This window comes from Monopterus albus, unplaced genomic scaffold, assembly GCF_001952655.1.
Source record: "Monopterus albus unplaced genomic scaffold, M_albus_1.0 scaffold18.1, whole genome shotgun sequence".
NCBI lineage: Eukaryota > Metazoa > Chordata > Actinopteri > Synbranchiformes > Synbranchidae > Monopterus > Monopterus albus.
In genome coordinates, this window is record NW_018127898.1 from 655,521 (window position 1) to 677,891 (window position 22,371).

The window sequence follows — 22,371 nt, forward strand, 5'->3', positions numbered from 1 at the left end:
TCAAACCCATTCAAAGCCTGATCTCAGTCTTTGTTACTTTATTACATTACATTATAGTTTGCATACAGAGGGAGCTTGTGCGTACTGTGCAGAACATCGTTTTTAATCATGCCTCAAGGTTTTTAAGCCAAAATTTTTTATGAATCACTTTCTTGTGTTACCTATGCAGGTGTTGTCTTCCAAAAGCTTCCTGTCACCACGGCAACTACAGTTGACCCTCCCCTCAGAGGTCAGCAGACACAGGTCCTGACATCCTCCGTTATTAACACGGCACTGGGAGAACTCACCTGTGCAGACATGAGGAAGGTTTAACATATGTGCCTGATGGAGTGAGAATTTATTAACTCACATCTAACCTCTGACCACACAACACATCCCACCCCCCCACCACCACCAGCAGCACGTGAATCCATACCAGCAGACAGAAACGCCTGCATGAATGTGGCAATGGCTCTGCTTCTGCTGAATGCATAATTCAGTGCGACTCGATCTAAATTGGACTTGCAGCCATTACCACAGGCTCTCAGCTTGTATGGTCACTGCGGGTATTAGAGCGTGAGAGAGTTTACCAGATAAGACAACTTTAGTGAGAAGATGGCTGATGACATGGGAGGAAAGACTGCAGGGCTGCACTGATTTAAAAAGGGACAGACAACGGGAGATGTAGAATAAGATGAGTTTGAGAAAGAGGTGAAGATGTATGGCTACAAGTGAAGTGTTTTTTTTTTTTTTTTTTTAAAAAACATTCAATATACATTAATACACAATAAAAACCCTCATCATCATCATCATCATCAGTAATGACACATGACACACTTCACTCTGGGTAAAAACTCACAGCTATTGGTGTCGTTGGCCACCGCGGTAATGCCCATAGGCTGCTGAGGGATGTCGGCACGCAGCACCTTCATGTCTCCTCCTGTGTATTTGTCTGCACGAAGCACGGCCCTCCTCACCCAATCAGTCCAGAAGATGTAGTCGCCATACACAGCCAGGCCAAACGGATGCACCGGCTCATTCTTCAGCACCACCTGCAGGGGGAAGCACAACCACAGCCATGACATTATTCACTCAGGAAATTCCAGCCTCACAACAAACTTGAAAGGATAAACTAACTGATGGCTCTTACTATGCAATCCTGTAATATAATTATGCTGCATTACAAATATTTTCAGTATGCAACATGATTTGTGCCGTGTGTGTGTGTGTGCATGTGAGTGTTTATGCCACTCACGTAGCGCCGACTGCCATCATACTCGCAGCGCTCTATCTTGTCCAATGTGGCGTCAGAGAAATAAAGTTTTTCAGCGCGGTGGTCTATGGCCAGGCCGTTAGGGGTTCGGATGTCTGTGCCAATGATCACAAGCACATTAGCGCCAGTCAGTGTGGCACGCATGATGCTGGGAGACTGCTCATTCCAGTTGGTCCAGAACATGAGGCTGTAGGGGAGAATACAAAAATGAATGATGTGAATAGGTGCACTTTTTTGGCCCAGTACAGAAGCAGTATTGTATGCAAATGAACTAGTAACCTCTGGCACTCGTCAAGGACAAAGGCTCGGGGGTGGTCGTCTCCTGACATGGTGACCACCATGTGCCGGTCGACAGCACCCCAGCGGCTCTGATCCACAGTGTGGCGGGTGATGGTCGAGGTAGTGTAGCTAGTCCAGTACAGCATATCCCAGGCCCTGTGGTATGCCAAACCCTCTACTGAGCCCACATCTGAAAAAGAGCAGAGGAATGAAGAGAACAGGGAAAAGAAAGACAGATAAAGAAAAAGGTAAAAAAAAAAAAGAACAGAGACATTAAACCAGAAAGAGGAAGAAAACAGAAGAGAAGAGAGGAGAAGGAAAAGAAACGCATCAATCCCAGCCCTGTGTTAAAAAACCAGGTGTAGACTGTCTGGCAGCAGCTCAGTGCTGGCAGACCGTTGCATGGCAGCACAGAGTCAAGGCTGCGGACATGACACTTTTGTATTAATGGCCAAGAACACAGTGTGATTCAAGGCTTTTATCCAACGCGTAGCTCACCAAAAAGGTCACAATAACAGTTACCAGCTAGCATATAACTTTCCATCGCTGCCTCATCAACAGATGAGAAGTAAAAAGTCATTTTGCCTTGAAATGAGTTAGTTTGTGCAGTCCACACATCCACAGAGGCCAGACAAGAGTCAGCCAAGATGGAGGAACACAAACATCTAAAGCAGCCCATAGAGAACAGCTGCTCTGCAGCTGAGAAACACGACATGAGCACACGTGTATACTTCAGGAAGAGTTTGTTAGAGAACAGCCACACATCAGATCACTCCACTGTCAAATAACTGCTAACAGTCCTCATCTCCTTGTTACTCCTACTTGAACAGAACAGAGATGGTCATGATTACAGTGGCCTTTTCCAGGGCTTGATATGGACTCACTTTACCACAGCTCCACCCAAATAATCACTGGGGTTCACCGCCAGGTGGGACACTTAACACTATACCTCAACGTCTCCAGTGCATCGCCACAGACGTGAGTCAACATTTGTCTCACCTGTACTATGAGACTCTGAATGAAGCGAAGCAACTGGAGAGCTGAGCAGAGGCATGCAACACAAAAACTGCTCCTCTTTTGTACTCATAAATCACTACCCTAAAAATCAATGGAGAGTAACATGAAATCCATTCATCCCTATTTCCTCTTCCTGGGCTGTTAATGAATTGTAAATCTCTAGCCTGCAGCACCTTCTACTCAAACTCTACCTTTTCACTTCACCTTATCTACACATTACTGTTGACCTACAGTCAGCATATCTACTGTACGTTTCTGTACTCAGCTGGCTGCACTGACACTGGTGGTTTTTATAGCGGTCATCTGCAGTAGGTGTGATAAGAGTTTAGTGTTTGCTACTGGAACGACAGTCAATAATTACCCTGATTTCTGAAGGCAAACACTACTTCATTGTATCTCTGTGTAGACCAGATCTGTGTATGTTCTGTATGTGTGTGCACAAGGACAATGCTTGTACAAATGAACAGATCCTTTCAAAAAATTAACAGAAACAATGGAAACCTTGGAAAAAGTATGCCTGGCGTCATTAGGCCCTCCCACAGAGAGCAGGCCAGCCCATCTCTGCCCTGTTCTGTCATAATAAGTCCAGAGTTCACCTGCCATTTACTCAGTTTAATCCTCTTCTACTGCTGAGCTATTCTTCACCTCTCGTTTACTCCTCTACTACCATTGTGTTTCTCTGGAGACCTCTTCCTTGGATGCAGGAGGGAAGGCTGGCTGTGGATTGCTGAGCACAAATCCTGACCGAGAAGCCATGTGGAGTAGCTGCCTGCTCTGAGGCGACAGGAAATCACACAATCTGTGGCATTCAGCTCTTGGATGCTCTTAACACAAATACAGTAGGAGGGATAAAACCCCTCTGATGCCGTTTCATTCCCACTACTGCCACTAGCCAATCAAAAATGGAGTTGACTGTGAACTGGCTTGATTCACATACGACACATGGCAAGCAGCTTTGACAAAGCTATGAAAATGGATATTTGCTGAATGTGTTTTAAAGGATAGTTTCAAGGAGGTAATGCCATTTTCACAACTTCAGGAACATGAATGCTTGTAGTGTGCGGATATGTATTTCACAATTACCTTTAGTCCTTGTTGGTTAATTTTAATTGTCAACATTATGGATGTTAAATGGCTGGAAGTCTGTTTATGAGTAATTATTGACCCACAGTTTGAGTATTTATTCCCAAAAGTATCAGTATTTCTTTGACTTGATTTCAGCATATTGACCTAACCACAAGCTATCTGTGTTGTATGCTAATAGAAGCAGTAAGACTAGAAGACAGGATGTCGCTGTGGAACTCTACAGATCCAAAGAATGGGCGGGGAAACAGCAGTGACACTGGGTTAGGCAATGTGGAACACGTTCTAGTCCCAATATTAGACGCACTGATTCTGCTATTGGGAGTCGGGGGGCATGCCATGGTGATGGTGATTCTGTGCAGGAGGCAGAGGAGAGGGGTAGGACATGCTGGACAGTCTCCTCAAAGCTCCGTGACAGGCACAGGGACAGACATCCTCCTGATGGCTCTTAGCTCTGCAGACCTGCTTTTGCTCTCCATGCTCCCCTTCCACAGTGCTGCCATAACCATGCAGCACTGGCCGTTTGGGGACTTTATGTGTCGTCTGGTGAGCTTCTTGGGATCCGCCTGCTCCTCGGCCAGCGTCTTCACACTGGCCATGCTGGCTGTGTCGCGCTATCTGACTGTGGTGCAGCCGACCAGAGCTTACTTCCTCCTCTCCCCTCACAGGGTTTCTATAGCTGCTGTGCTCCTCTGGGTCCCGGCCTGCTGCCTGGCTGTTCCCCAGCTGCTTTTTCGTCATGTGGGAACTTCCCAACAAACCCCTGACAGCTTCGCTTGCTTTGCTTTCCTGTCTCACAGAGACCAGCTGATCTATGGTTTGTCTCATTTCCTCTTGGCCTTCATCGTTCCACTGGTCACCATTGCGGTGGCATATGGCAGCATCTATGCACACTTGTGGCAACGTCAACATGCCGGCAGGGCCCCCCAAGTAGAGCGCTACCAGAGCAAGGTGACCCACACTTTAGCCATGCTGGTGCTGGCTTTTACCCTGTGCTGGCTGCCATCCTACATCCTGATGCTGGCCTCACTGGCTAACTCTGGGGCCACTGGCGCTTCACCACGTTACGGCCCTTTCAGTGTGTTTGCACGTTTTATGGCAACCTCCTCTACTGTAATTAATCCCATACTGTATGTGCTCATGTCACAGAAGTTCAGAAATGACATACTGAGACTGTTCAAAAAGGGAGGGCAAAGAACAAGTGTGTCTATGTCTATGGCTGGTATCTGACAGTATTACTAACAGAAGCTAAAGGGATATAACTGAACACCTGACACACAAACACTCCTGACTACTGGGAGTTACAATAAAACAGTTACAAGCTGAGTTGCCTTGCTGAAAGACTCACATAAATAAAATGGACATGACCGTTACCCTCATAAGGAAAGTCTACTTCACAAGGCACAACAAAAGCACTTGCAACAGTGGGCGACATTCAACATCTCTGGATATTGTGCAAGAAGATCAAACTGTTGGCCCTGAGAGGTGCTGCTCTACAAAGACAGTGAGACAAACAACCCTGAATCATGCATTCCTTGTAAAATAAATTTAAACATTAACAGTGCACTTGTGTTCTGTCATGCTGAGATAAGGTGAATGAAGGTCTAGCTGTCTCTGGGCCTGTTTATGCATGTATACAATCTGTTCTCAAAGCAGATTAAAAAATGTTTTTATTTTGTTCCTAGTTTGGCTACAACTCCAGAATAGAAGTTTCCCAGTTCTGTTTAAATCAGTGGGAATGTTTTGGGGGAATCTAGCTGTTTTCTTCTCTGGGAAGCTTTCTCACTGGGGGACCTGGTGTTTACAACTAAGCTTGTTATTCAAAAAGATGTGAAGCAACCAGAAATGACGGGCGCCAGATCAGCTGTGGGAGGGAGAACGCACTGGAGATAAATTGGGAAGCAAGTTAGATGGATGTTAATCCTTAAAGAATACGAGGCTGCAAACAAAATCACACAAACTTAAGATGTAAAAACACTCACTCTCTACCACTGTCTTGCGGTCTGATCCGTCGTCACTGATCTGCTGGATGTTGCCGAAGTGGATGTCACTGAAGAAGATACGGTTAGCTCCCTTTCCTCCACCTCCTCTGTAATCAAAAGTGAGTGCAATGACGTTCTTCATGTGCTCGGGGTCTTCGAACGGTTTTATGGGAGCATTCAGGTTGTTTTCATCTGACAGGTGGACGCTCTTTAGTATGGTGCGCTCTGAGTAAAGTAGGTAGCCATCATAGTCACGGCAGCTGCGGCCATCTTCTCCCAGCATGCCATGGGCACAAGCGCATGTACGCTGCCCATTGCCACGGTAAAGACAAAGCTGCTGACACCCACCATTGTTGTTTTTGCACACGTTTGTTCCTGTAAACAGACATGAAATCCATGATTAACTACACAGATAAATGCAGGAAAAAGGGACCTAATAAGTATTTAATTTACTCTTTATTCCACAACATATAAATGCTTTAAAACATGCTTGCAGAGCAGAGTTTTGACAATTTAACAAGCAATCCCAGTGCTTACCTTGCTGCCTGGCCCTGTTAAAAACCTTGATATCCTTAAGCTGCACACCAATGCCTGTCCTCAGTGACACAGAGTCTGTGGCGTTGTCTTTGCTGCCTCTCTTTATGGAGCCATTAGCATGTGTCCTGGTTCAAAGCAGACAGATAAACAGCTTTAAACAGAAGCTGAGGCTTGCACATGCAAAATATATCAAGATAGTGGTCAAATATCATTCACAAATGTTTCAAATATTAAGACAAGTAAGACTGAGCAGGACTGGTATATCTGACCTGTCACTCCAGTAAATGTAGCCCTCAAACACAGACACTGAAAACATGTCCATGTTGTTGTTGGCCAGCACAACTTCCCTGTTTTCTCCAGTCTCAAGGTTGATGCGCTCAATCTTGTCTGTCCTGGCATCACACCAATACAGCAGACCCTCCTACATGCACACAAACGATAATGGTTGATATAATGTTGTGATGTGCAGCCAACTCCCTCAAAAACGTAAATTAAACCCATAGTTCTATGAAATAATACACCATACATTATTAAGAATCCAATCGTTTATTTTGGGTAAAAATGAGACACACACTGCTTTTTTTTTTTTGGCTAACTTTGGCTGCACTCCTCATTTACTCTTGGCCGGGGACATCACTGCTGCATAGTGGTCCCCTACAAACCTGAGGTGAATCATGCTAAGTACTGCACAACAACACAACTGCAGAACTGAATGCAAATATCATCCTGCATGCATGATATAAAATTTGACTAAATTTAATTTGAGATAATTTCACCAATATCAATTATAAAGCACCAGAAATATTTTAGCTGTGCTCAAGGCAATAATTTGTCATTGTTTTTCATTTTTCAGTCATTAATACTGACAAGCACATTTCGCCTCTGGCAGGGACTAGTAATATAGTAAAATATAATGACACCACATTTATCATCAGGACTCTCTGTATTGCAACACAGTGATAAAAACAGAAGAATGGTCAGTAATGCTGTACCTTGTAGTCAATGGAGATACCATTGGGCCAGCTGATGCTGGCATTGACCAGGACAGCCCTCTGAGAGCCATCCAGACGAGACCGTTCGATACGAGGATACTGGCCCCACTCTGTCCAGAACAAGTAGCTACACACACAAAACCAATTCAGAGATCACTTCCTTAGTAACTTAAAATGACAGAAATGACACTACTACAAAAGTAGTTAAATCTACACCCAGTGTTGCTTCCTCTCACCCTTTCTCAGGGTGGACAGTGATGGCACGAGGCTTGTCCAGGCCTTGGGAGATCACCACATAACGGAAGGATCCATTCAGTCTGGCCACCTCAATCACATCAAAGCCTTGGTCTGTCCAGTAGATGTTTCCTGCAGAGGAAGGAGGATAAGCCTAGGCGGTATATTCTAAGCATGTGCTGCACGTGCACTGATGCAGAAATTTACCTATTGTGGCCTTGTTTTTAAGTGACAATATGTGACCAGTCTCTTGTTTGCACATCTCCTTCCTGTTCTTTTAACACAGTAAGTCCTTCGTGCAGATAGATACACTTACAGAGTTTATTTGGATGTTTAATCAATACTGTTTCAAATCCATAACTGTGTGCATGTACAATATGTCTCTCTCACCTGCTATCCAGTCAACAGCAATGCCTTCAACTCTGCCTATTCCATTAGTGACCACATCCTCTCTCCAGGTCTGATCTCTCTTGGCCCTGCTGATGGTGCTCAAGCCCATGTCCACCCAGTAGATAGTATCATTGTCTAGGAGAACAAGCAATACACATTAAATAGAGTTAAACTGAATTAAGGTGCCATTTCATCAACGAGGCAAAATACATTTGAAAGAAAAAAAAAAAACACGTGTTGGAAAAAGCCCTACCAGCATGGAAATCTATGCCCACAGCTAGGGATGTGCCTGACACTGGTACGAGGGCATCAGACTTGTCTGATGGGTCCAAAGGAATCCCACGTATGCCTTCATGCACAGAGTACAGCAGGAAAGAGCCCACACCTGCAGCAAACAAATAAAATTCCCAGTTTTTTGACTCTGAAGTGTTTGCTCTCCATCTCACACACCAGTTTCTTCAACCAGAATTTGGCTCAATCAATCGTACAATATGTGTAGGAATATGTCATACCCTCACAAGACTGCTGCCCACTGCGCAGGCTGTATCCTGCCGTGCACATGCAGGCTCTGGTGGTTGGGGAGGTGGGGAGACACAGCTGGGAACAGTCTCCATTGTTATTACTGCAGAGATTGGTGCCTGGGAAGATGAAAGCACAAGCACAAATACACAAAACAAATCAAAGAGGAGTAACTGAGATATAAACAGATGTGCTTTAGCTTAGATAAACAGCCTACGTGCAGCGAACAAAACAGACCTTCAACAAGACATATTCGCTTCCCTCTTTTTTTGCCAAGTAATTTAACCAAAACAAATGTTCTGTAAGCCCATGAAAAGGATGACATGTGGGAGCTAGCTTCGCACCTTTCTGCACAGTTTCATTGTAGATTTTCATGTGCATCATGGGCGACGTGCTGTTCCTCAGGACTTTCCAGTTGCCACCGTCCTTCTTGTCACAAGTTCCTATCTGGTCAGTTCCTTGGTCTGCCCACCACAACTTGTCTCCTAAACAACACAGCACACAACGGAATGGTCAACGCTTATCACTAAAACCAGATCACTAGAGCGACAATGTAAACCTTAGCTTATGCAACATGGTCCAGCTACCTCATGTCATGGCTGAACTTTACACCTTCATCTACATACATCACTGGCTGAAACACCTACCCATGATGGCCAGAGCCGTAGCTTTCGTTAGCTTGCCCTTAACCCCCTCAAGCACCTCCAGTCCAGAGCCGTCCAGTTTACAGCGGTTGATGGTGCTGTTTCTTGAACTGATCCAGTAAAGCTGCTCAGTGTGAAAGTCAATAGAGAGACCTGGAAAACAAAGAAAGCTGATGTGTAGTGACCTACCCTATCTCTCATGCAGTCGCACAAAAAGGGACAACACGCAACTCACCGACAGGGCCTTTCTGGTTGGTGAAGAGGACACTGCGGTTGCTGCCATCTGTGTTGGCCATGCTGATGTTGTCCCCATCTGTCCAATAGAGTTTCCTGAATGAGGCAGGGAGAGACAATAAACAAAGCTTTACAGGAGTAAGAGAAAGAAAACTCTTATTTATTTTTAGGCCATCACAAATCCCCTTGTTGACTAGATTTATTATTTCAACTTCCTGTCAAACTGAAGTCAAGCAAGGCAAATCACCAGATAACAATCACAGTAACACAGTAGATGGGCATATAAATGCCTGCCTGAATAAACAAGTTTTAAGAAGAGAGCAAAAGGCATCCAGATTGGGGGTAGACCGAATGTCTGGCGGAAGGCTTTCCCACAGTCTTGGAGCCCAGTCACCACAATGTTTAAGTCTGGACCTACATACCTCTAAAAGCAATTGGTTGGAGGATTTAATAGATCTACCTGGTGTGAGACGATGCAAGAGCTCTGAGATATAACAAGGGTGCCAAACTATGCAGTGCTTTAAAAATAAAAGCTTGATATGAATCCTGTAATAAACAGGAAGCCATTGAAAAGAAACCAGAATAGAGGTTATGTGTTAGATCTACCTTAATGCTTTCTCTCTTGAAAACAAAGCTTGATCTCAGTGAGGCTACCTGGTTAAAGTAAAATAAGTGTAACAACAAAATACTGTGGAGAATCTGGTCTGTGAATCAGGCCAAACTGTATGCGACATTAATAGGAATGTTTTAAAAATAAAAAATGCAAAATGTCTTTTTCAGACTAAGGCCCAAACAAGTACAACAGAGGCTGGTGAATTTCAGTGAAGCAGAAATACAGCTGAGCTGGCAAACTGGATAATATAGATTTACTGAAAATGTATTTATCTCAACACACACTCTCACGTAAACTATTTTCTTTTGCCTTCAAGTTCCTTGCTCCTCACTGAACACATAAATGCAGAGTCTACAGAACAATGTGACTGTGTGTCACTGTGTTTAGACTATGAATAATCTACTGTATGATTAAGTGGTATCTATCCTCTGCGCTCGTCACCCACTTCCTGTTAAATGCTACCACATCTACCACACCCTTCATATGTTTAATATGCCTTTAAATAAAGTATCTGAAGCATTTAAACTCCCACATTGTCCTGTTTTTACACACATCTGGTCCCCACAGTGCAAGTATGTAAACAGGTTTTAATCCCCACAGTTTAAGTAATGCCAGGCAATTTTGAGTTTCTCCCTCCTCTACTGTCTTCACCCCCACCCTCTCCTGGTCGTATTCAGGGATGTGTGTTTGTGTGCCATAAAGAGAAGGCAGCCCCAGCATATGGATCCAGCATCTGCTTCTCATTCTCCCCCTGTGCCAGCAACCCTCAGATTGGAAACATTCCTCTGCTTAAGTAGGCTAACTCTTTTAAAAAGAGGAAGGAATACATAGAAACGCCAGAAAGCAGAGACATTTCTTAAGAAAATATCCTCTCTTCATCCACTTGAAATACTCAAAAGCGCACATATTCTCCTGCAGGACAAAAGGAAAGACATAAATACACATGGTTTGTCTCTTCTCTGCTGGTAAGAGGAGAGGCCGAGGCCAGGTTGGGGAGCTGGGTGGAATGAGGTTTCAAGAGGGAAGACAGAAGGGAAAAGTGGACCAAAAAAAAAAAAAAGAGCAGGAGGGGATAGAGAGCAACATAAACACTAGCACAGGAATAGTGACAGAAAGAGACAGAGACGCTGGCTGTAAATAATTCATAGACAGCCTATCTGAGCAAGAAGCTATCTTTCAAAACAGAGAGTAAGAGAGTGACAGAGGAGAAAGATGCCAGAAAAGAAAAACTGAAACCACTTTCTGGATGTGAAAAGAGTCAGAGGTCAGTGAACATTTATAGCAAACTACTCTGCCCATCACTGCTGACTGCAAATCACTGCTGAGACAGGGTGCGTGATTGGGTTTGTGTGCTGTAGGTTAAAAGTGAATGCTGCGTCTGAGAGCAAATTTTGAAGGCTTTATTTTGACTAAGTGCAACGGCATTTTGATGCGTGTGAGTGTATCTGTGTGTACGACCAACCCCAGAATTGGATGCAACACTAGGCAGTGTGGTTTGTCTAATCCCTGGATGACAGCGTTTTTGAAGGAGCCGTCAAGCCTGGCGACATTAATCTGCTTTTTATTGGCGTCATAGCTGGTCCAGAACAGGTTTCTGGACACCCAGTCCACTGCCAGGCCATGAGCGTTGGGCAGATCTAAAGAAAAATAAAGAAACCATTACTCAACCTCCTAAATCATGATGTACAAGAAAAATGCAATCAGACATTCCTTATAGATAGAATGTCTAATTAAGAATTCAAAGAGAAGAAAGGCACAAACTGTAACTAAAGACATGGCAACTGACTGTTGGTGAAACCCCTTAGTTACTGTCAAGCCTTTCATTCTAGCACATTAGTTTACAGTGGTAACAGTAGCAGCTTTACTAATAAAATCCAAACAAAGTCTGTACAAATGGAAAACAATGAACTCTAAGTATAATGTGTATTCTACTGCATTGCCTTCTCCGTACCAGCGGAGACCACCGTCTCAACTCCAGTGCCGTTGATGAAAGCTCTCTTGATGGTCTGGGTACGGACGTCAGACCAGTAGATACGGTGCTCTAGCGCATCATAGTCCACCACAGTAACATTGTCGATGTCTGGCACAGTGAAGGAGATGATGTAGTTGTAGTACGGGTTCTCGATGTCCACTCCTCTGATTTCAATCTGCCGTGTGTACAGCAGGAACTGACGAGACTCTGCAAGCGAAAGAAGATGCTGGCATTAATCTTTAAGTATGAATGAATCCTTATAAATCTTTCCACAGCTTCAGCCTTCAACTGAAGTAGCCAGAACTTAAATACAGTTAAATCAAAAGCATGAACGCACACTAATGCTAGATAGGCAGGTGCAGCACAGATGGGTGCATCTGTGCATTATTCCTGCCACTTGAACAAACAGATAATCCAAATGGATCTCTGACTCTAATGATTGTGTCTGCTGGCTAACTCAATAACACAGCCATGACAGCGAGAGTGAAATCAATCAGTACAGATGCATTACAGTTGCATCAGTCTCAGTGCTATCATCATTTAACTGTGCTGCTTAAATGATAGACAGAAAGAGCGGGAAAGGGAGAGAGGGGGAGTAATGACAGCGTCTGGCTATATCAGCCAGGCCAGACTACGTGGTGGATGTGAAAGGCTGTGGCTGGTGCCTGCATCAGACAGAACGGGGCTCTCCATTCCATTACCCCTGAAGATAATGGAAAGCGCTGGCCTGAATACTAAACTCGCACAGTGAGTACTGTAAACAGGCCCGCTTTCACTTTTCATGGATAGAGACTTCAATGGGCTCCAAAGACAACACCACTTCAAAACACTCTATATGGTCTAATTATCTCTCTTTGACACACAAATGGAAACAGAAACAAGGATTACACTGTGGCATTCAAAGACAACTGTCTTCTACTGTAGCTCAAAGGGGAGTCAAAGTAACAGCATTTATGGAGACGGCTGTGGTTCAGGAGGTAGAGCGGAAGATTAGGGGTTCGATTCCCGGTTTGCCCGGTCAACATGTTGAAGTGTCCTTGAGTTAGACACTAGTCCTAGTTGCTCCTGGTGATGTCACCAGTGCATGAATGTGTGAGTGCTTTGAGTGTGCTGCAATGTGTAGAGAAGCACTCTATAAGTATAAGACCATTAGCAATGTATATGTGTTCATATTTACCATAGCAAGTGCGTTTGTCAGGGCCAAGTTTCATGAGGTGAGGACAGGCACAGGAGAATGTCTGATTGTAGTTGATGAGACAGAGATGAGAGCAGGGCTCCTTGCCATCTTTAGCTGCACATGGGTTAGGAGCTGGAGAGGAGCAAGTATGGAAAAATAATTAGGAATGTATACATCTCATAAATCAGTGTGTGTAATATTTCTAGGTTTTTGAAAGGTTGTCAGTCTGTAATGAATACTAGCTGTAAAAGAATGAAGTAGTTGCTTCTGCTACTGTAATGACAAGCCTACCAAAATTTCAAAGTGCACTTTGACAGCATGTGTGTGTTTCTCACCCTGCGGCTGTCTGGATGGGTGGTAGACCTGCAGGTCAAAAGGTTGAGTGTTGGTTCTCTGGACTACAGTGACATTGGTCCCAGTCCACTTGTTTGCCTTAGCCAGCGTGTTGGTCCTCCAGTCCGTCCAGTACACCTCTCCGCCATACATGGTGACAGCAAAAGGATGCGAGAGATACTCGTGTCCCCGCAGAACCTCGATCAGCCCGGAGCCGTCGTACTTAGCTGAATAAATGGCATCAGACCTGCACACAGCACAGGCTTCAGTTGCATTTCTGGGAAGTGGTGGAAGAAGTACTCAGATTCCTTACTTGAATAAAAGGAGGAATACAACAGTGTAAAAATACTCCTTTACAAGTTCAATTTCTGCACTGAAAATGGTACTTAAGTAAAAGTACACAAGTATCAGCATCAAAACAAACTTAAAGTACTCATTATGCAAAATGGCACATTTAACATTAATGTATATTATATTATTGGACTGAAACTGTGTGTACATCACATTTAGCATTGCAGTTGGTAAAGGTGGAGCTAGTTTTAACTACCTTATATGCTTATAATGTGAATTACTGCTGTGTAGCTTGTGATTTGCCACCAGAGATCAATAGTCTTATGATTATATTGTATTTTTTTTATTTATTTGGTTCTGAAAAGTAACTACTAACTACAGTTGTAAAATAAATGTAGTCGTGGAGTAAAAAGTACAATATTTGCCTCTAAAAAGCAGTGAAGTCAAAGTATATAGCAGCACAAAATCAAAATACTTAATAACTCAAATTACTAAAGTACAGCACTTGAATAAATGTAATTAGTTACTTTCCCCAGCTGTTTCTAGGTATAACTAAGAGATACTGTATGCACATCAGTCAAAGCTGTTTGTGTGAGTGTGTTCATGTCTGTGCCCTCTCTGTGACCTGGCATCGATCCAAAGGATGCGGCGCTCTAGATAATCCACAGTGAGTCCGTTTGGCCAGCCTCCACTGCCAGTTTCCTTATGAATGGTTTTCCTGCCTTCTCCGCTCATGGATGCAGCTTCAATTCGGGGCAAACTGGCATCCCAGTCTGTCCAGAAGAGGATCCTGCGATGTCATGCCACAACACGGACATTATTCAAACAATAAGACACACTAGGTTCAGGATCAGTGTGTGAAGCCAGCCCCACATCTACTGTACCAAAACAGGCTTTAAATGCCATTGGAATTTGTTGTAAATATGTTTTGTTTGACATGAGTTGGAGATAGTGTAAGCAGTGGGGCTGTTACCCATCTCGGGGGTCCAGGGCAATAGCTCGAGGATGCTCCACCTCCCCAGCCAGCAGTGTGGTCCTCATGGTGCCATCCAACTTGGCCACCTCTATCTGATCCAGGTTGCTTTCCACCCAGTAAATGTTTCCTGCTATCCAGTCCACTGCTAGACCCTCAGGGGTAGCCAGCCCATACTGGATTACCACATCAAAGCTGGTTAAAGCTTTGGGGATGGATGAAAAAGATGAGAGAGATAGTCACAAATCTTGTTTTGTTTTGTATGTTTCTCTCTCTTTAACATAGTGGACAAGAAAGTACAAGCAGGATGCTGTTCAAAATAGTTCTGTATCATCCATCATTGTTTCCAACTATTGGAGAAATCTGATCTGACAGTATTTTATCTTGCAGCTTAATTAAATAAAAATATCTTCTGGGTGTTTAAGTTGTTTTAATGAATGCATGCACACAGTATTTCAATATGTATGGATTAAAGGCTCCAAAGGCCGGTATTTGCTGACAGCAGCATTTCAGATTGCACTGTAACCTGAAGCACTTTGCTTCAGTCTTTACTAATTATGGAAATGTAATCAAGCCGTTTGGATTCAAAGCTAACACTGCATCACAAACTGTAATCCCTTTAATCAAATGGCTAGATGTTATGTTTGGGAGAACACCTGTCAAACTTAAGTAGATACAGTAGTGGCGCAGCAGGGGGTGTGATACAACAATTACAGAATAGACCCTGGAAATCTAAATATGTGGTGTCTTCAGGGCTAAAGACACACATGCCCCAGCTTCTTTCTAACCCCTTCATTTTCCACTGGGTCCCTAATCAGAGGGACATGTCTAATTATTTGCGATGAGTCATTATACTGTCAGGAGCAATGAAAACACACAGTCTGTAGCCTTTTTGGCTATGCCAAATAAACATGGCTAACAATAACCACCTGCATACCCACATAAACATCAATGTGACACAAACCAAATATAGACTTGTATGCACGATTGGCTCATTATCACTGGATCAGGGGTGATAGGACCTTGTTTGTCTGGCCTACATCTGATTTTCTGGTCACAAGTAGCCACAGCAACAGCAGTATCATTTCAGATGCTGCAATTTCACTGGATCTTCTTGCATTCCAGGCAGTCGCATGAAGAATTTAGGCACAGCAAAATTGTCATTTAAAGTACAGTACAAATGGTTTACCTCAAGTGAACTACAATATATTTCCTAAGTGTCCAATACTATACCTTTGATGTTATTGTCTTAATCATACAGTAAATGTAAAAATAATTTTCGCCCACTGATGAAGACCAGGTGAAGAACTCTAGTGGGCCTCAATTTTAGGTTTATCAAAATGTAAATGGTGTACATAGGAATGTTATCCTATTTAAGACAAACTAAAACATTTTTGAAAAATATTTATACATTAGCTGTGATGAGAAAACTCACCTCCGTTCTCAGACAGTTTCCCACGATAAATCTTATCCTCAACCACGTCCGTCCAATAAAGGGTGTTCTGGCTAAGATGAAAGTCCAGGGCGATTGTGTTTCTCAGGCCCGGTACCAACACACTGAACTCTCCCTTGTTCAGATCAATGCGGCGGATCTCATGGCGGTTTGAGAAAATGATGAAGGGCTTGAAACGATCTGTGGAAATGAATATGAGTTATTTTTAAAAGGAAAAACCAACCAGATGGTTAAGGGTTTAAAACCCTTTGCCTGGTCACTGTTGATTGTTTGTCAAAAGTCTACACAACAGCTCTGCTGTCAAACATTGTAGCCATGTTCTAGTTGCAGGATGCAACTTGTCCAGTGAAAGAGGGGCTGTGTAGAAAGTGGCTCTAATCCCAGGTAATTAAAGCACAGTGTAAATAGGACTGGATTTATCTGTGCCTAACAGGCAGCCAGACAGGCAGCAGGATGAATGATGGGGTGCTGGTGATTAGTCTCTAAAACCTGGCAGTGAGAGCACAATTATATATTCATGTTTCCTCATTGGCTAGTTGCCGCTGGGAGACATATTCCTTATGTAGATAATAAAATTCAAAGCTGATTTAATGGGACTGAAAAGTTTCCGTCTTTCATGTCCTGAACTCTTGCTGACTTTGATAAGAACCATATCTGCTCTTCACTTTACACTTTAACATTTCAGATTCTTTTCATAAAATAATTACGGCAGCTAGAGACCAATGTCCAGGTCTTTTTATGTTTTCTTAATGACCCTTTCCCCCATTTATAGTTGCTCACTGTCCAGTGTTCTTGTCTATTGTCCAAATAAACATCACATTTCGGTGGATTTTGTCTTCTCCAACCACAGTTTCCTGCTAGGGCAGCTTCTCCTCTGCTTAATCTCAGACCCACACCACACTTCCTGGTTCTGCACTCCTGAACCCTGACAAAGCCCAGAACCATTTCACTTCTATAAATTCCTGCCACAATAGCAATTTTAGACTCATCTGCAATTGCGCGTAGGTGTCAACGCGTATCTATGCAGCGAAGGGGTTTGGGGAAAATTTATTTTGGATTCAGGTTTTTGTATTCAACAACACGTATGCAACCGTCTCCAAATGACAGACGCACATTCCCATACGTGCAGTGGCACACAAGTCTAAATTTAGCCTTACTGTACAGCTACCATCCATCAAATGCTCAAATTCACTGATGCGTTCTGACGGTCTCCTCTGTCCCTTACCCGTGCTCTTGCAGTTCTCCATATCCGGCTCCAGCTCCCAGCCTTCATAACATGAACATTTCACGCTGAACTTGTCCTGTTCGCAGCGCTGACTGCACTTGAGGTGTTTGGCACAGAAGCTCTGGATCTGACAGGTCTTGTTGTCAGGTCCTAACTCCATGCCCAGTGGACAGGAACAGATCACACCTTCACCAGGGGCCACTGTGCAGTTATGGCTGCAGTCGCCATTGTCCAATGAACACAGGTCTATAAAACAAAGAAAATCAGAGGACTGTGGCAAGTGAAGGCTACACACAACTGTTATTATGCCACTGAAGTCATGATTTAAGATGCTGTTTTTTTTTTACTTGCTGTTATGGCAGTCACTGTACTGTAACACAGCCTGGGTACTGTTGTCTCTTACCACAGAGCTTCTCATCAGAGCCATCTGGGCAGTCATCTTTGCCATCACAAAGTTTTTCTGAAGGCAGACAGATGGTGGAGTCGTTGGCGCACACATGGTGAGACAGCTTACACACCAGCGCCTCACAATTGTCCTCATCAGAGTTGTCCTCACAGTCACTGTCACCATCGCACACCCAGGCCTTGCTGATACAGCGTGCTACGAGCAGAAGGTAGGGTTACTTTAAAATACTTCAGCCAAATTCATCTATGTCACATGGTTTTGTTTTTTTTAAAGGATGATCTCCATACCAGAGTCCCTGCAGCCAAACTTGACGGTTGGATCACACATGTGAGTGACGCCCTCACAGTTCTTCTCATCACTCAGGTCCATGCAGTCAGTGTCCCCGTCACAGCGCCAGCGTGAGGGGATGCACAGGCCGTCCATTCGACACTGAAACTCATCTGTATGACAGCCTCCTGGAGGCCGTGTGGCTGTGGACAGAGATGTCATAAGACTCTAAAATGGCATTTTCTTCGCTCGCTGACTGATTAAATCAAATCAGGACCTTTAACAGAAACAATATGCAACATCAAAAGTAACTGCAAAAACATGAACTAATGAGCTGTTTGTTGGAAATCTGGCCGGAAACAAGTCTTAACAACAGAAAAGACTGAACAAATTCAAGCATGCAGCCAGAAGGTCATTGTTTCAGTCATAAGCACCAGCTGGCAGTGAATCATTTTTGTTACTGTTTGAACTACTCTTATCAGAAGCATAATAACTAACAGATAATTATAAGTAGCTACATCGACATCCTGTGTTGATATTTAAAATGAACAGTTATCATATCAGACAGCCAGTGAGAGCCATTAGGGGCCAGAGGTGGTACCAGGGCCCTGTTAACATCTACTGACAGAAATGTAAATCCTGGCTATGGTTTTTGTGCCAAGTGCACTTCATGCAATAAATGACAGAGCAGTGTAGAGATGCAACCCCAAACCCATGACAATAACAACCATTTGTCACAGCTGTGTTCTATAAATATTGCACAAAAAGTACTAGTGGCAACTTGTTTGTGATCAGTGGCTTTTAATGTTAGCTATAGCTTTCATTATTGATTAGTGACTGAAAGTTCTTCTCGGCAACCAGGGGTGAAATTTACTTAGAGTACTCAATGCAGCCTCTTTAGGTATTTTCAGGTGCACTTACTGCAAAGCATAATCAGTTAGAGGTTATTAACGGCATCAGTCCCATCAGCTGCAAACCTATATATTTCTACACAGCATGTGTGTTCATCAGGTCCTTGTAAGCAGTGGTGGAAGGAGTACTCTGATTATCTAAATAAAAGTAGCAATGCCGGTGTAATACTCTTTTACAAGTAAAAGTCCTTAATTCCAAAAGTTACATAAGTAAAAGTATTCTCATCAAAATATATCAGTATCAATAATAAAAGAGTACAGATGCATTAATCTCTATTCTATATTATGTAGGTGGAACTAATGTTAACAAACCTATCAGCTGTTTTGATGATCTGGTCTTTTGAATTTCATTATTATAATTTAAAGAAATTACTGCTGGGAATTTTCCACCCAACAAACTCTTATGATTATACAGTATTTTATTTTATTAATTTATTCTGAAAAGTAACTAAATGTATCAAAATTAATGTAGTGGAGTAAAAGTACAATATTTGTCTCTGAAATGTAGTGAAGTCAAACTTTGAAGTAGAAGAAAATGCAAATACTCAAGTACAGTATAAATACTGTACATCAAAGCTGTACTTAAGTACAGTACTTGAGTAAATGTGCTCAGTTACTTTCCTCCTCTGGTTGAATTTTCTTCATTAGCTCAGGTTCAGTGTCTGCACACCAGTGTGGACTGTAATCTTGTTACCAATAACTGCTACTGGTCTTTCCTTAGTTTAATGCACCACAAAACTATACCAGGTAACGTGTTACTGTAAATTTTACAGATGTATAAATTACTTCAGTTACCACAATTACAGGGTACAGCATTCTCCTGTAGGTGTGCTGCATGAACGAGGATAGGAAGTGAGCACCCGGTGAAATCAGCCTGTGCGACACTTAACACTTCACTGTCCATTTGATACTGAAACTGTGAGCTGAAAACATATGTACAGAAAGTTTTAAGTAGGCAGCATGGTGACGCAGTGGTTATTGCTGTCGCCTAACAGCAAGAAGGTTTTGGGTTCGAGTCCCATCAGACCTGGTGCCTTTCTGTGCAGAGTTTCCATGTTTTCCCTGTGCCCGTGGGTTTACTCCGGGTACTAGCGACTCTAAATTGCCCATAGGAGTGAGTGTGAGTGTGTGTGGTTGTCTGTCTACATGTCAGCCCTGTGATATACTGGCGACTTGCACAGGGTGGACCCCGCCTCTCACCCACTGTCAGCTGGGATTGGATACTTCAAGTAAGCAAGCATCTTTTACTAGATAACCCACTCTTGCCATGTTAACTTAAAGAGGTGCAAAAAAGCTGAACCTAAGCTTTGCAAATTGAAAAGTATAGAGAATGTGAAGTTGACGTCATGCCGTGTATACTTTGGGGTAAATTCTCCATGTTTGGAGCATCACGCTCATTATCCATCTCATACAGCTACCGGTACATATAGTAGCAGATGCTTCAACTATTCAAAGTCCACTTTAGTGTTCAGTTTGAGCACAGACAGGACAAATTGATTCATCTGCAATGTTTGTGTTATCTGCTGACAGCTGCTCACTAGCATTAGCTCCCGAATTGAGAGCTGAGATGAGCATGCAGAGTCATTTTTCGGTCTGTCGCTTTTGTAGGGGATCTCTAGGTCTGCTACGAGTTTGCTACAGTCGGCTAAGGTTATTTATTCTGAAATACCACAGTCAGTAAGGTGAGATCTAAATTATTTAAGCAGCTTTTTAGCCAAACAAAACAAGAATGTATGCAGGTACCTCCAGAAGTGGTCCCCCCAACCCAACATTCAACACATACCTTCACATTCTCTATAGTGGTCTAATCTATAATGATTTCCATCTGTTTCAGTGAAGCACTCTTCACTGTCAGCAGGTTTAGGAAACCCCACCTGACTGGAAGGCTAAGACACTGACCCTGATTGGTGCAGTTTGCATGGGTCTCATCACTGTAGTCCCCACAGTCATTATCTCCATCACAGGTCCAGTAATCTGGGATGCAGCGGCCGCTGTTACACTTGAACTGAGTGCTAGAGCAGGAGTGGCTACAGCCTGCCTCATCACTGTTGTCCCCACAGTCATTATCTGAAAAACAAACACGGTCAAACAACACCCACTCTCACACTGCGTGTCCTCAAAGAGAAAAATATATTCAGAACGTAATTGTTTCCTTTTTTCACAGTTAACACAGAAACCATGGGATACAAATGAAACAGATGTATGAGAGATAAGAGTCAAGTAATGACAGAAACTGCATAGATCAGACCATGCACCATGAGGGAATATACCCAGCGTTGATACTTTGAGCTTGGCAGCAGAGCATCATAAGCATTTAATGGCCAACGTAATGTACAACATTTAGCACATTTTACAGCAGTTAATTTCATAGTCATCATGAAAAGAATGATTACATTACTTTTTAGCATTTAACCTGGCATCCTATTAAATCTATACTACATTAAATTAAGTTTAATTAATTTGGCTGCTAACTCAACAGCTACACTTTCAATTTTCAGTGAATTTGGCTGACTGGGTGATGTATTTACTGTAACATTCATCAAATCTAAATCATCCAACCTGTGCGCAGCAGGCTAAATGAATGAGAGCATGGCCTCAGCCTACAGCCATGTTCAATTAGCAGTAAAGCAGCCCTGAACAGTTTCTGAGCCCGCCTGGTCAGTCCCAGAGCTATTCTAGCATCACGGCTGTTGTGGTGCATGTTGATCTATGCACTAACCGTTCAGGTTTGGACAATTCAACTCATCAGAGCCGTCCCCACAATCCTTTTCTGAAAGACAGAATCAACGGAAGACAGCAGAGTGGGCGAATAGCACAACACAGAACAACAAAACCAACAACACAGAACAATAAGACACAGGACAGAAAGGTAAAAACACAAAAGGTAACAAAAAAGAAGAATGTATGGCAATGTGAGGCTGGTGGCGAAACATGCACAGCAAACTGACACAGGGAAGTGAGAGGCTGCCACTGTAAACAGACACACTGCTGATAAAGAGGGGAGACTAAAGAACAGACACTAACCATTATCGCAGCGCCAGTTAATGTTGATGCAGCGTCCATTGTTGCAGGTAAACTGGGTGAGGGGGAAACACGTGGGGTAGGCTGTGGACAGAACAAGAGTTTAGACATGTTGCTCCTAAAAACCACACACTCAAAAGTCAAAACAACCTGTCCAAACTGCTAAGCAGTACGTGACCCTACAGCTATACTCTGAGAATAGTTTGACCAACCACAGGAAGCAGGTTCATCAGACCGATCACCACAGTCATCATCCAGGTCACATGTCCAGGAAAGAGGGATGCAGCGCCCGCTGGCACACGAGTACTGATTAGGCGGGCAGGTACGAGCTGAAGGACAACACGGCAGAGCTCACGTCAACATGTGAACAACAAAAAATGCATATGTGGGAGTTCAGTATGGGAGCTTGTGTGTTTATCTACCTGAGCAGGTGGTGTTGGATTCGTCCTCATCGTTTCCACAGTCATTGTCACCATCACACAGCCAACGCAGAGGGATGCAGCGGTTGTTCTTGCACTTAAATCTGTCGGTGGGGCAAGTGTGCTGGTCTAGAGAGAATAAAGGGA

At 43.3% G+C, this 22,371-nt stretch overlaps 1 protein-coding gene across 1 annotated transcript in view; it reads right to left on the reverse strand.

Moving 5' to 3' along the window:
• Positions 1–22,371, reverse strand: part of LOC109956302 (low-density lipoprotein receptor-related protein 1-like) — an 86,488-nt gene that overhangs the window by 16,146 nt on the left and 47,971 nt on the right. The window contains exons 17-45 of the mRNA XM_020593298.1: positions 22,228–22,353; positions 22,018–22,134; positions 21,809–21,889; positions 20,684–20,851; positions 17,894–18,076; positions 17,604–17,801; positions 17,201–17,446; positions 15,958–16,155; positions 14,523–14,727; positions 14,175–14,339; positions 13,261–13,505; positions 12,926–13,057; positions 11,728–11,955; positions 11,239–11,413; positions 9,165–9,259; positions 8,933–9,082; positions 8,630–8,770; positions 8,279–8,404; positions 8,020–8,151; positions 7,767–7,901; positions 7,379–7,508; positions 7,143–7,269; positions 6,420–6,571; positions 6,151–6,275; positions 5,614–5,988; positions 1,532–1,721; positions 1,235–1,439; positions 839–1,031; positions 162–287 (exon numbers count right to left, since the gene is read on the reverse strand). Coding sequence (XP_020448954.1) covers positions 162–287; positions 839–1,031; positions 1,235–1,439; positions 1,532–1,721; positions 5,614–5,988; positions 6,151–6,275; positions 6,420–6,571; positions 7,143–7,269; positions 7,379–7,508; positions 7,767–7,901; positions 8,020–8,151; positions 8,279–8,404; positions 8,630–8,770; positions 8,933–9,082; positions 9,165–9,259; positions 11,239–11,413; positions 11,728–11,955; positions 12,926–13,057; positions 13,261–13,505; positions 14,175–14,339; positions 14,523–14,727; positions 15,958–16,155; positions 17,201–17,446; positions 17,604–17,801; positions 17,894–18,076; positions 20,684–20,851; positions 21,809–21,889; positions 22,018–22,134; positions 22,228–22,353 — 4,869 coding nt within the window. The remainder of the gene's footprint in view (positions 1–161; positions 288–838; positions 1,032–1,234; positions 1,440–1,531; positions 1,722–5,613; positions 5,989–6,150; positions 6,276–6,419; positions 6,572–7,142; positions 7,270–7,378; positions 7,509–7,766; positions 7,902–8,019; positions 8,152–8,278; positions 8,405–8,629; positions 8,771–8,932; positions 9,083–9,164; positions 9,260–11,238; positions 11,414–11,727; positions 11,956–12,925; positions 13,058–13,260; positions 13,506–14,174; positions 14,340–14,522; positions 14,728–15,957; positions 16,156–17,200; positions 17,447–17,603; positions 17,802–17,893; positions 18,077–20,683; positions 20,852–21,808; positions 21,890–22,017; positions 22,135–22,227; positions 22,354–22,371) is intronic.